The sequence below is a fragment of the Dermacentor variabilis genome, chromosome 11 (genome assembly GCF_050947875.1).
Source record: "Dermacentor variabilis isolate Ectoservices chromosome 11, ASM5094787v1, whole genome shotgun sequence".
Lineage (NCBI taxonomy): Eukaryota > Metazoa > Arthropoda > Arachnida > Ixodida > Ixodidae > Dermacentor > Dermacentor variabilis.
The window spans coordinates 8,438,382-8,451,407 of NC_134578.1; the positions used below are offsets into that span (position 1 = coordinate 8,438,382).

At 43.7% G+C, this 13,026-nt stretch overlaps 1 protein-coding gene across 2 annotated transcripts in view; it reads left to right on the top strand.

Annotated features, from left to right (window-relative positions):
* Positions 1-13,026, top strand: part of LOC142564316 (venom metalloproteinase BumaMPs1-like) — a 29,445-nt gene extending 16,419 nt beyond the window's left edge. Inside the window, exons 9-14 of one of the 2 annotated variants that reach the window (XM_075675268.1) lie at positions 553-605; positions 2,592-2,700; positions 2,783-2,920; positions 4,834-4,981; positions 5,511-5,627; positions 12,870-13,026. In XM_075675268.1, coding sequence (XP_075531383.1) covers positions 553-605; positions 2,592-2,700; positions 2,783-2,920; positions 4,834-4,981; positions 5,511-5,627; positions 12,870-12,917 — 613 coding nt within the window. In that variant the 3' untranslated portion in view covers positions 12,918-13,026. The remainder of the gene's footprint in view (positions 1-552; positions 606-2,591; positions 2,701-2,782; positions 2,921-4,833; positions 4,982-5,510; positions 5,628-12,869) is intronic. The other variant, XM_075675269.1, reaches the window with a different exon arrangement.

Consider the following 13,026-nt stretch of genomic DNA (forward strand, 5'->3'; position numbering starts at 1 on the left):
TGCGATGTTTGCAGAGTGCGCCCAGTGCCGGTAGCTTCGTATGTGATGTGCTTTCGACGCTTCGTTCGCCCTGAAGCGAGAGATGCATGAAATTCAATTCGCTTGCTACTGCCATGATTCCTCACTCCAGAATTTTCGCAGCGAGTTTCCGCGCTCATCGAGCGAGATGTGTTCATGATTACCTGTGCGCACGTGACGCCGTGCTGCTTAATTTACTTTAAACACGATGACGGGCTTGAATTCATGATAGAACGTGTCAGCGCGACTGAATAAGGCCCTAGAAAGAAGCAGTCACAAAAAGACAGTGCTGTCTCTGTGTGTTTGTTTCTTTCGACGTCCTCGTTGAGCCACGCTTATGTATTTTATTACTGATAATTTAATTAGTAAGCGAATGTTTACGAGTTTATACGGCCGATAAAACTAATATTCCTACTTCGTACAGCTATCTACTAATTTACTACCGCAATCGCTGCTTCGCCTTTCGGGCGTAACTGCGAATTTCTTTAATTGTAATCGCTTCAATTTCACCTCGACTGGTACAATCGCTTACAGTGGAGACCTGGCGAGACTTCGCAATGAAGCGACACTTGACAAGGGGGTGGCAGGTAAGATAATTGCTCTCGAGTAACCGTTGTAAAATAGCAATGGCTTTTCTTAAGGAACAAGGGCGTCAAAAAGCACGCGCTATATGTTTTCTCAGGTCTGGCATACACTGGCACTTTGGTTTTTCACAAGCGGAAATTCTACAAATGCGCGAACAGTGCCTCTGGCGGTCGAGAGCTGAAAACACACGCTGAAAGAACAATTTTAGCGAGTATACCTGGTCAGAACGGTTACTACCGTTCTATGTATAGTTGAAGAAGTAGGTCCCACATGCCGAACCATACATCTCGCATGCTATATTACAGCTTCTGCAACAGAAGTGCCGTTCTTTTGTATCTTTATTAAGAAATATTGCAAGTGGCAATGCATTCCAAGCATGGGATAGTGCATTGGTAACGGCAGCTACAAAGTGGATGCTTTACTGCAATAGCACTGCACAGATCATTAAATGGCGCTCGCTATAGTAGATTATCATGAAAAATAGGTAGGAGAGAGGAGAAAGGCGCGTAGAGGTTGAACAGAAGGAAGGCAAGAAATGATGCGGGCGCGGGTTTTTACGTAAGCATCACGTGACAACGCCGCTGCCATGATCAGGAAGGAGGAGTGGAGGAGGCCTGCTTATGCAAAAGCGTCATTGCGGCGCTTTGGTTGCGCAGGGCGGGCGCCGATTACGTCATCGCCTCCGCTTGCTGAGTCACGCCGGTTGTGGCATCGGCTCGATCATCTTGTGCGGTCGGCGGGTTGCGCAGAGCATTAACCGCCGAGCACCCAACCCATAAAACAGAAGCGTGACAAGTTGAACGAACGGGAAAGCACGACACGAAACACAGCACATTTCGGCGATTCATTCGGATCTGAACTCATTTACTGAGACGGCTGCGTTATCTCCTAGTAGCAGACGGCGCGTGATGTCTCCTAGTAGGAGACATCACGCACTTAACATTACACCATTTTTTCCACGCACTAACACATTTAAGTATAGCTTTTTCCCTAAAACAATTGAAACATGGAATTCGCTACCAGGAACCAACCGTTCTCTCCCATTAAATGAATTCTTGTCTGTACTCCGTCAACACTGCGCCTAAACTTTCTTTGTTGCCTATTGTATTTCTTTCTTGTATTATAGTGTATTATCCACTCCTGCTATAGCCCCAGCAGGGGCTGCAGTATGTGTAAATAAATAAATAAATAAATAATACTTGGGTTTTATTCTATCTTGCCTAATAATTGCGTTCACCCACTACGAGCAACTGGACATTCCGGTGCACTCACGCAGTGCAGTAGAACGACGTATACCCACTGAGCCAAGGCGGTGGGTTTAGCGCATAGGACTCACATTTATACCTGGGCACTGTGGTGTGGGCACAATTCGCGCGCTTTAAAAAAAATACGCTAAAGGAGCATTAGAACAATGAGATTGGGAAAAGAAGTGCGGTATTTCGTTAATAGCGGACTAACTGGTTTTCACATAACCCAGTTTAATGTGCATGCGCTAGAGTCTGGATGCCGAAAAACTTCGAATAAAGCAATCGTTCGCATTAGGAGATTATGTTATAACGAGGGTTAACTTTGCTAATAAAAACACTGGCTTTAACGTGCGGTACCTAGTCTATCGCTGGGGACTTAACGCCCGATATCTTTCCTTACGTCCTTCTTGGGTTTTGTGAGCGGATGCCTCACGATAAAAATACTGCGCTTAAAAGAGTACAATTTTCCTTCGTCATTTATGCACAGTGCGTTACAAGTTGCCGTAAGTTTCGAAGCCAGTGCTCGCATTTCCCGAGGCACATCCGTAATTATAGGGCTCCGAAAGCAGAAACTTGATGCTTTTTCTTTTGAGGGGGGGGGGGGGTATAAATGCACCACAGGTCCTACGAAAGTCTTGGCAAAGGGCTCAGCAACAGCTCTCGGGGATAGGAGGAGGTCGCTTTTCACTGCAGTTTTACTTTGAATCCGCTGGCAATAACATGCATTTATTGTATTGACAGGACTCGCATACGTCGGCACCGTGTGCACTCACAGTGCAATCGCTGAGGGCGAAGACATCGCCAAGTCCTACGCTGGCGTCAACACTATGGCTCACGAGCTCGCCCACTCGTAAGTAATCGCAAGATGTCGTACAGAGTTCAATTATCGGAAGATGAACGCAGTGTAATAACTTATACTACTTGCTGCGCAGCTTGGGAGCAACGCATGACCCTCAGGACAATTCTGAGTGTTCGTGGTCTAAAGGCTTTCTGATGAGCTACGAGGAGAAGGGAACTACCAAGTTCCGACTGTCAACTTGCAGTCAACAAAATATAACAAATGTCGTGCAGTAAGTTGAATGTCTTGGCCACTAACTCGTTCTGATTAGTTGCTATAGACTTACGGGGTTCCTGGTCAAATGCTATTTTCTTTAAATGTTTTTTTTTTCACTTAACGCTTGCTTACTTGGTCTTTTGTCAACGCTACAAATATTGGTTTTAGGTGCTTTCTCGGTTCCACATTTATTTGTTGTTTTTATTTATGCCGCGTCCTGGCTTCTTCCTTTACTTCCTCGGATGTTTCATTTTGTTTAATTTATTTTGCGCTGTAATGATCTCCCATCTCGACGACCAAGTCCGGGCAACCCAGCAGGCCTACGATGTGGCGAACAGGAAAGGCCTCGACGTCCCATCGTGGGAGGCCTAGGCCCAGCCGACTAAACTGCTGGTTCTCATTAAAGCCCTCTCTCTCTCTCTCTCTCTCTCTCTCTCTCTCTCTCTCTCTCTCTCTGTGATGATCTATATTCATTCCTTCCCTGTGTCCATGTGTATATGTTACGTGTTTCCTTATGCAATGCTTCAGGTTATATGGTTTCGTGGATTACGCGATGGGTGTTTTGTGTGTAACTAACGCCCCTCCTCTTGCGTCCTTAGAATGCCTGCGGCATGTCACAAATAAATTAAATTATGGCTTCAGACATAGCTCCTCCTGCAGTCCCATCTTTCATTCTATTTCGCCTGTGTGCCTATATAATTTTGTGTGGAAAACAAAAGTACACGATCTGGGTACGGGAAATTGTCATTGGCTCAACTTCATCTGCTGTCGACTGTACAGATGTGCATTTTGCAGGTGTGGGTCAAAAAGTTCCTTTCGCATTGCTGCACTGTCTTTATACTGCATTATGTGTAACTCTTCATGCGCTCTCTATGGCGGAATTTATTTAGCTTACCAGAAGATTGTCGCTCATCACGGCAAGCATTAATTAATAAACGGATGCTTCAGTTATGAACTAAATTGCGTGCTTGCGCATGAGCGAGCCGTCGATTCAAAGCATTCAAGGTTCTACAAGTACCGCATTGAAGGAGCCATTGCCCATGTTGCTAAGGCAACATGGGCAATGGAAAACATAAGTCAGATAAAGTCAGAAGTGCCTGCAATACTCACACCATTGCCCTTTCGTGCGTTTTATGAGAACAGTGCATTAACTTGCCAAGCATGGATAGCTTTGGGCCAACAGGCGAAGCACACAGTGTTACGGTTTATTTATGTCTACCGCAGTTTCATGACCAATACCGAAGAGTAAACACTGGAGGACTGTCTTCTAAAACTGACTCAATATTTAGCGCGCTCATTGTGACCTGCCTAACATTACGCGATAAATGCTGTATGATGTCCTTGCACGTTGTGTTCCGTCAGAATTAGCCTCACAGTTTATGCTGCATTATTAAAGCAATCTGGGGTTTGTAACTGTGAAGAATGAAGGAAGCTACTTTGGTTCAATTACACAATAAACAAGTTTTTACCGCTTTCACCAATGGCTACATTAACGACCTGCCTGCATTTATTAATGCAGACGTATAGATTGCTTTTGATATCCCGAAGCTTTAATTTGATCAAAGTGAAATCCATATTTGCGAGCTCCAGATAAGCTTTAGTGACGCAAGGTTCCGTAACTGACACGAAAATATCGGTAGAGTAGATGTTCTGTTACTGGCTATGCGTCAGTTAGAATCAGCACAGATAGCTCAGTCATTGCGCGCCATTATAAAGGTGCAATTAAACGTCTTTATCCTGTATAGCAGTGACTGTGGCAGCAAAATGTGTGGCAGGACATGAAATATGAAATTGTCGAAAATATCCCAAAGGGGTGTTTGAAAGCCCATTTATTCATGTAACAAGTAACTCTACTGCCACCACCAGGGAATAGAACCTGAACAATGTAATCAAAATCAGTTACTACGTGCTTTTTTTTTGTGCGCGCAGAAGACTCTCGGACGAATGCATAAATGAAACAGCAAGCAAAATACACAGCGTCAATGACACGCAGATGCCTGGCGATATGATAGTAAGACATTATTACTGCAGACGAATTCTTGGAGAAAACTCCCGAGGATATTTCCAATTTGAAAAGGTGAGTTATACAAAAAAGTCACAGTTTTAAAAAGTGACACTGGAGGCCAACTATTAGTTGTGTCAATAACTTCGCCACGTACACCTGAATTCGCACGTTCTACAGGAAAATAATATTCGCAGTGGTGAGCGCTCAATCATGTTGGAATATCGTATAAAATATATGTGTTGCGCAGATACACAAGGAAAATATTATATATATATATATATATATATATATATATATATATATATATATATATATATATATATATATATATATATATATATGAAGCGTAATACGATGTTTCGTCTACTGTTTTTTTTTTTCATCTATCTGTGGAAAAAAAAATTTACATGACGTACCAACCAGTCCAACTGTTCCCCAGTATGTATTTCATTTCTAGCTTAAAATGTGGTTAAAAGTGTATTCAAGAAAAGCTGCTATGCGTGTGGCGATCTGCTAGAAAATACTAAGGCTCGGCCTGCAACATGCATGTTGCGAGAAACGCTATTTGTCCCAATGTCATCCTAATATGTTTTTGCGACAGGATCCTCAGAACGAGTGTAAATTGCGGTGTTATTATCATAAACAAAATGGAACATACACTCAAACTTGGTACATGACTGTTGATATGCCAGAAGGAATGTGGTGCGGCGGTAAAAAGGTGAGTATGTCAGCCAATGATCAGCAGGGTCAAAAATAAAGAAATGTAATTTCATGACAACATGCAATCGGGGAGAGCGAGTAGGGGAGAGCGAACGCCGAAACATCACGATGTACTGCTCTCGCGTGACCACCTTCTGCATCACGGCACTGCGACACACACATTGATTGGGCAACAAAATCCAAATCGGTTTGAATGAACTTATCAGAGAAAATGACTTAGGGCGATCTGAAACTTGTCATTACTTCTCCTAGGATTTCAAAATTATGGACACCTAATTGAAGCAAAGGACGAAAAGTCCAAGATGTCGTGCCAGTAATGCTATAGGTGACAGCTGACCGGCTGTTCGAAGCAAAATTTCTTTTGGTTTTTTTCTTTATATTCCTCTAGGTTTAGATGTCTTCATACATATAGTAAATATTTGATAACAGTTGATCCTCAAGACGGCCTATAGGGATATCGAAAGTCTGTTGATTCCGCGCGCACTTAGAGACACTACAGTTTCGGAGATGTTTCATGGTTATGTCAAGGGACTAAGAGTACAGGTTCATTAAAACAGAATAAGCTGCTCAGAACCCAAATGACCTCCCCACGAACTATATAAAAACAATTGTGAATATTCTCATCTTACTATAATATTTATGTTAGCTGGCTTATGACGTAAATGCAAAGTGCTGAAACATAAGACACCTTCTAATTTCAGAATTAGCACAAGCAATAGATACAGCAGTCCTTGTAATACATGACCATAATACTAAATAGATCATGCACAAATGCAGAACTACAAATTACAAGTTCCAATATGTAAGTCAGCCGTCCCGATGCCTTCATTAAGAGAAAACCTAATTTAATTGCAATGGTTAAATAACTTTTGCCGACAAGCTACGCCTTTATTACACTGCCTTGGTTAAATGTCATTGGCAAAATTCAACAAACCAGAAAGACTTCTGTTTTAATCAGAGAAACTTCAGGAAAAATACCTTCACAACAAACATAAATGGGGAGATATTTTAAAGCATACGTTCAAGTTTATTCGTTGGCTTTCTTCAACTGGACATATATTATACATCTCATGCACAGCGAATATGCAATGCAATGCAATGAATATAGTTAACACACCTTAAGAAGCAGATCAAGACTACTCAAAGATATCATGAGATGCTTGGTGCATCTAAAGACGAAGCGCCTCTTGTACATGAAGTTCATCTCTCTCTTTTTCTTTCTTAAGATACGGTGCACTGATCTACTCGTTCAACAACAAAAGCCATTAAATACGTGCCACAGACTCCGCAGTCCATTACTCTAACAGTTTCCGCTGACAGTGGAAAATCCAAATGAAGCTGTCGTCATGCTAACGTCGCGAATACCCTTTTCGTGCAGCAGTAATTGTTAAAGTCCTCAAGCTTCTGAACTGCTACAACATAAAGTAAGCACTTTGTTCCCGCCGATGACCATATCAGGCCTAAGGGATCATTCACACAAGCGACTCAATGAGGTCGCGCACAAATTGGTTCACAGTGAGCCGTCGCAAATACAGGTAGCCAGTTTGGTCAGAAAGCCACTTTATTAGGTCAGTTGCTCGTTGCTCAATTTATCAGCCGCACGATTGCAGTTGCAAACCTACTAAACCAATCGCAACGTAGGAGCATGACGCCTGTACATGATGACACTTATCATTGCGATAGCAATTATATCGACATTCCAGGCGAAGCTCTGCCGTCAGCGTCGCCCTGAGGTCCTACATAAAATACAAGGACAATAAAACCATCGCCACGCGCCGTATGTTGTATGTGCGAGTGAAAACGTGCGAGGATGGGCTGGGCATCGCAGCTCAAGAAATCGCGCCCGCAAGGGAAGGAAGAGGGGTGGAAGCGCGCCGTCTTCTGTCGCACGAGGCTCCAGGGGGAGGAGAGGGAGGGGGGCGTTCTACTCCGGGCCACTGTATCTTCAAAGCCATCTGCGACGGGGACAGAGTCCGCCGTGCGCTGTGTTTTCGTGGCAGAGTTCGCGTTGGGGGGGGGGGGGGGATGCGAGGCGCAGCACCAAGGTCAATGCATTCACTGCTGCTGCCGCGCTTCGACGCTCCAGCGTTCTGGTACCGAGGTTCCGCGGTCATCGAGTGAGATTTGTTCCTGTATGCTTGTGCGCGTGTGACACCATGCTTGTTAATTCAGTTAGTATGCCTATGTTTACAAGCTTATACGACCGATAAAACTACTTTGCTTACTTTGTATACTAAAGCACTAATTTGCTATCACAATCGATGCTTCGCCTTTCGGGCGAAACTGCCATTTTTCTTACGTGCAATGGCGGTGCGAGCAAAGAGCAAGGGCATCACTTCTCAGACATTCCGCTGTGGCGATGTGCAGATTGCGCTTGCCGGGGTGAACATCGTTCGCCATAAGTCGCTCCACGGTAGTTAGTCGTGGTTCGTCAGACGACTTCTATTACTTGTCGATTTGAATGGGCCATAGGACTCCACTGAATCTTAGATGGCTCTCAACCAGTCAACCAAGAACAGGGTGTGAAGAAATTGCAGTTAAAGAAAGAAATATTATTTAACTGCATGAACAAGCAATCACAGCGAGAGAATACAAGCACAGGTGCAGTTAAAATCTATCTGTGATTGTTTGTTCGCGCAGTTAAAAACATGTTTGCTAATATGCAACAAGTCGCTCAACAAGTTATTCTAAAGAAACAAAGAACGGTTCATCATTAAGCATTGCTCATTTATGACGTCGATTAAACCTTAGGTTTGGCTTCAGTTTCATTCCTCGTATTACAATAAACGTTGTTTTGACTGCCCATATAATATATAATGCAGTGAAATACAAAAACCAAACAACCCTGCATTTGTCCTGCCACTTAAATAACTTCCGCCCAACGATTTAACAACAACATGCGTATTTTCAGGATAAATAAGGATTTAAGCAAATAAGCATCATCAAGAAAATGCATCCTGCGATCATTTCGAATTAGATATTCATTCAAAGCGTATAATGTGTTTCTGTATTGTTCTTCGAAAATCTATTCGGAAAAAACACACCAAACTGCAGATCCATATATATGCCAGCATTTGCAAACTAATACTAAAAAACTCTTTAGTACTTCTAGCCCAGCTCTGATGGTATCTAGTGAACGTCGACAGTGGGCCACAATAAATACCTTGTTGTTATGAAAATATTGAGTTGTTTTTTCATGGTCGCTTCTAGACTTGAATCTTACTTGGGTAATTTGCGTTTCTCTTACTGTAAGTAGCAAGCAACAGCACTCTTAGATCCCAGACATAAAATGTTGGCTGTAGCGAGCTCCGGTTTTCTTAAATTACAAATAATCATTTCTGTACAAAATAAATGCTCCCGTCCGCCACTTAATGAATCCGGCCTCAGAAATGAACACTTACGAGTGACAAAACAGCGAATGTGATGGCGGTACTACAAGCTGCTAACTGGGGCCGCGCTTCTGTAGCGACGCCTTTTCTGATTCCTCTCGGCGCTTTTCCCGTTCCTGGGTGGCCGCGTTCTTGACCACTCACAAACGCAAAAAGCGCGAAAGGCATTAACATCCACAAAAGGCATCGCTACAAAAGCGCGGTACTAGAGTTGCTGAAGCCCACAGAACACGCTGACTGTTGCCGCTCGCGCTAACTTGGACCAATGACCTTCAAATTACCATTAAAATAAGTCTATCTTAGTGAATTGCACAAAAAGTTACTTACAGATTGCATTATGTCCTTAGACTACCAACTAAATGCAAATCAGCTAAATTCCTGCCTTTGTATAAATCGGGTGACAAACAATTTCTATATTCTGTTTCTTTTATCTCAGTGGACTCAACTCCTGTCGACATTACGTCAGGCGTTCCTCAGGCATCCGCATTAGGCCCTTTATTATTTCTAATATACATCAACGATTTACCTCGTAGCAGCTCAACTAAAATCAGACTTTATGCATGTGACTGCGTATTAAACAAATCAATTAATTCCATTAATGACCACCACCGTCTTGCCCAATTCTTTATGTCTTCCTGCGCTTGGTGCAAAACATGGCAAATGAGCATCAACTGTAGTAAAACAGTCGTGATGTCATTTGCCAATAAGCAGAGCCCCCTCTGGTTCGATTATTCTCTGAATGGCATCCAACTTAAAAGAGTGTCTCAATATAAATACTTCGGTGTCATTTTAACAGAACATCTTTCTTGGTCTAAACACATCAAATATCTAAAAGGGAAAGCCCTAAAAAAATTTGGTTATTTGCGCCGCACTTTACCTAAGACCTCCGCGATACTGAACTGCTGTTATATAAAACATTAATTCGTCCTGTTCTAGAATATGCATCTGTCGTTTGGTTCCCCTGCAAACAACGTGAAGTAAGGTCGCTCAATATCGCTCAACAAAAATTTAGCCGTTTCATTCGCCAAAATTACAGCCGCAGTTTCTCACCAACACAGGCTCAGCAATCTTTGAACATTGAGACATTACTTTCACGTTATAGCACTGAAGCCTTAAAACTTTTATATGCAATTAAAACTACACCTCTGGTCTTTCTGGGTGTAACTATATCACATTTACTAACGCAAGTTGTACCCGTAGCTCCCACGCCTTGAACGTAACACTTATTTATCTCTTACAAGCACATTCAAATATTTTTTTCCCACGTACAATAGAGTTTCGGAATTCTCTACCCGATAACATTCGTTCACTATCACTATAGATTTTATAGCCAGCACTAGTAAGCATTTCGCTAACATGCAAAGGCTTCTTTTTGGTCATTTATCTTTTTGTGTATTAATGTGTTTTTAATGTGTAATGTATAGCCATGTATACTGCCAGCCTCTGCTAGCATCTGCTAGCCGCCTGGTTAGCTCAGATGGTAGAGCGGCTGCCCCGGAAAGGCGGTGGTCCCGGGTTCGAGTCCCGGACCAGGACGAATTTTTCTTCAACTTGAGGCTTCTCTTTCGAGGAACCCGTATGGGTTTCCTTTGTAGCAATTGCTACGAACGGGTGGATGTTTGATTTTCCCTTTATTAGCCATGTATAATGTTCCCATTCCCGCTATAGCCCTATACTGAGCTGCAGTATATGGAGGAGGAAATAACTTTATTGTCTGGCCTGCGAGTTGGTGGGCAGGGCCAAAGACCCCGCCTAGGTGACGGCCAGGAGTTCGTAAGTCCTGGCGGCATCCTCGGCCCGCTGGACGGCCCATAGTTGATCCTCGAGGGCGGGGCTGAGCAGCGCGGCTTCCCAGCGCGTGCGAAGGCTGTTGCTAGAGGTCGCGTTTTCTTTATTGTTATGTATCCCTCGGCATTCCCACAATATATGCTCCAGTGTGGCTCTGAATTCACATGTTTTGCATTTGTCCGTTGGATATACATGCGGATATATGATGTGCGAGAACGCAGGATTGGGATACGTCCTTGTTTGTAACTGCCGCCTTGCGACAGACTGCTTTTTTGTCAATTTTGCGTGAGGTCGCGGGAATATGCCCCTCTCTAACCTATAGTGTTTCGGTATGTCATTATATGTGGTCATTCTGTCCTCTCATTTACCTCACCGTCATGTCCGGAGGGTGTCGGGGCGTCACTTGCGACTGCGGCTCGGTCCGTAAGCTCTCGAGCCGGGTCGTGTGCTGCCTCGTTGTTGCCTTCCTCCGCGAGTGTGTGAGCGGGTGTCCAGGTGATGTATATCTTTCTTTTGCAATTTTGGCCTCCTGCAAGAAGAATGCGTAGTGCCTCCGGGGAGATTCGGCCATTGGCAAAGTTTCTTATTGCCGTCTGAGAGTCGCTGACTATCACAGTTGCGTTAGTCTGAGCTACCGCGAGCGCTATGGCTACTTCTTCAGCTATCTCGTTTCTTGTGATGCGTATCGTCGCGCACGTCTTGCACCGTTTCTCCCTATCGATTAAGGCTGCCGTAAACCCCCGTCTGCGACTGTATCGAGCCGCGTCTACCAACACTGCGTCCTTGTCGCTGCCGAATTTCTTCTGTATTTGCTTCGCTCTGTTCTCTCTTCTGTCCTTATTGTGTTCTGGGTGCATGTTCTTTGGTATGGGAGGTGTTACCATTGTTTCTTTCGTCTCTCTCAGGATTTCCACCTTGACAACGTGCTGTGTGTGGTAACCTATGTCCAATCTCTCTAGGATGTGTCTACCTGCTCTAGTCTTAAAGAGGCGTTCATATTGTGCCGTACACTGCGCTTCAATTAGCTCATTTATCGTGTTGTGTAGGCCTAATTGCAGCAACTTGTCCGTGCTGGTGCTCATCTGTAGTCATATGGCTAGTTTGTATATTTTCCAAATGAGGCATTCTAGTTTGATCTTTCCCCCGACCTGCCATTTCAAGTACGGCGCTACGTATACTATTCTGCTTATTACGAATACCTGTATTAACCTGATCGTGTTTTCCTCTTTCATCCCGCTATGTTTGTTTGTTATCCTTCTGATTAGCCTCATTATTTGCGCTACAGTTCCCTCCAGTCTTCTTAGAGTTTCTCCGTTGTTGCCCTTGGCTTCAATGAGGAGCCCCAATACCCTGATCCTATCGACCTTGGGTAGGGGTTTTCCATCTGCCGTCTTTAACTGTATCCCCTCTCTATGGATGAGATTTTCCCTGTAGTTGCCTGGTTTGCGACCTCTGCGAGTCGGTCTGTACAGCAACAGCTCCGATTTCTCTGCCGAGCATGTTAGCCCTGTCCCGTCTAGATATTTTTCGATTGTTTCAACCGCTGTTTGAAGCGTTTATTCTATTTGCCCGTCAGTTCCGTTTCTCACCCATAGAGTGATATCGCCAGCGTATAAGGTATGATTGAGACCCTCGATTTCTTGTAGCTTGGCTGGTAGCCCCATTAGCGCCAGATTGAATAGCATCGGTGATAAGACCGAGCCCTGTGGCGTACCTGCGCTGCCTATCTCGATCTCCTCCGAAACTAGGTCCGCTATCGTGATCTTTGCCTTTCTGCCCGTTAGAAAATTGCGTACATAATCGTACGTCCGTTTTCCCAGTCCTAGTTCTCCTACTCTATCTAGTATCGTTGCATCTGTTACACTATCGAAGGCCTTTTTTTAGGTCCAACCCGAGGATTGCCTTTGTCGATCTGCCCGAATCGTCTATGATCTAATGTTTTAGTTGTAACAGAGCGTCCTGCGCTGATAGATTTCTTAAATAAGTAAATTAATAAATAAATAAATAAATAAATGTGTATAAGCCATGGTGAGTTCTGTACATCAATCTCCTCTTTTTTACAGACATGTCAAAGGGGAATATGTACCGAAGAGGCAATTACGAAAACATAGTAAAATTAGCCCGGTGTCACCTAAAGAACTTACTGCTGATGGAAAGATTCAGTACTCTTTGAGATGTAATAAAATATTCCTTACCCACGCCTTTTGCTTCAAGCTATCC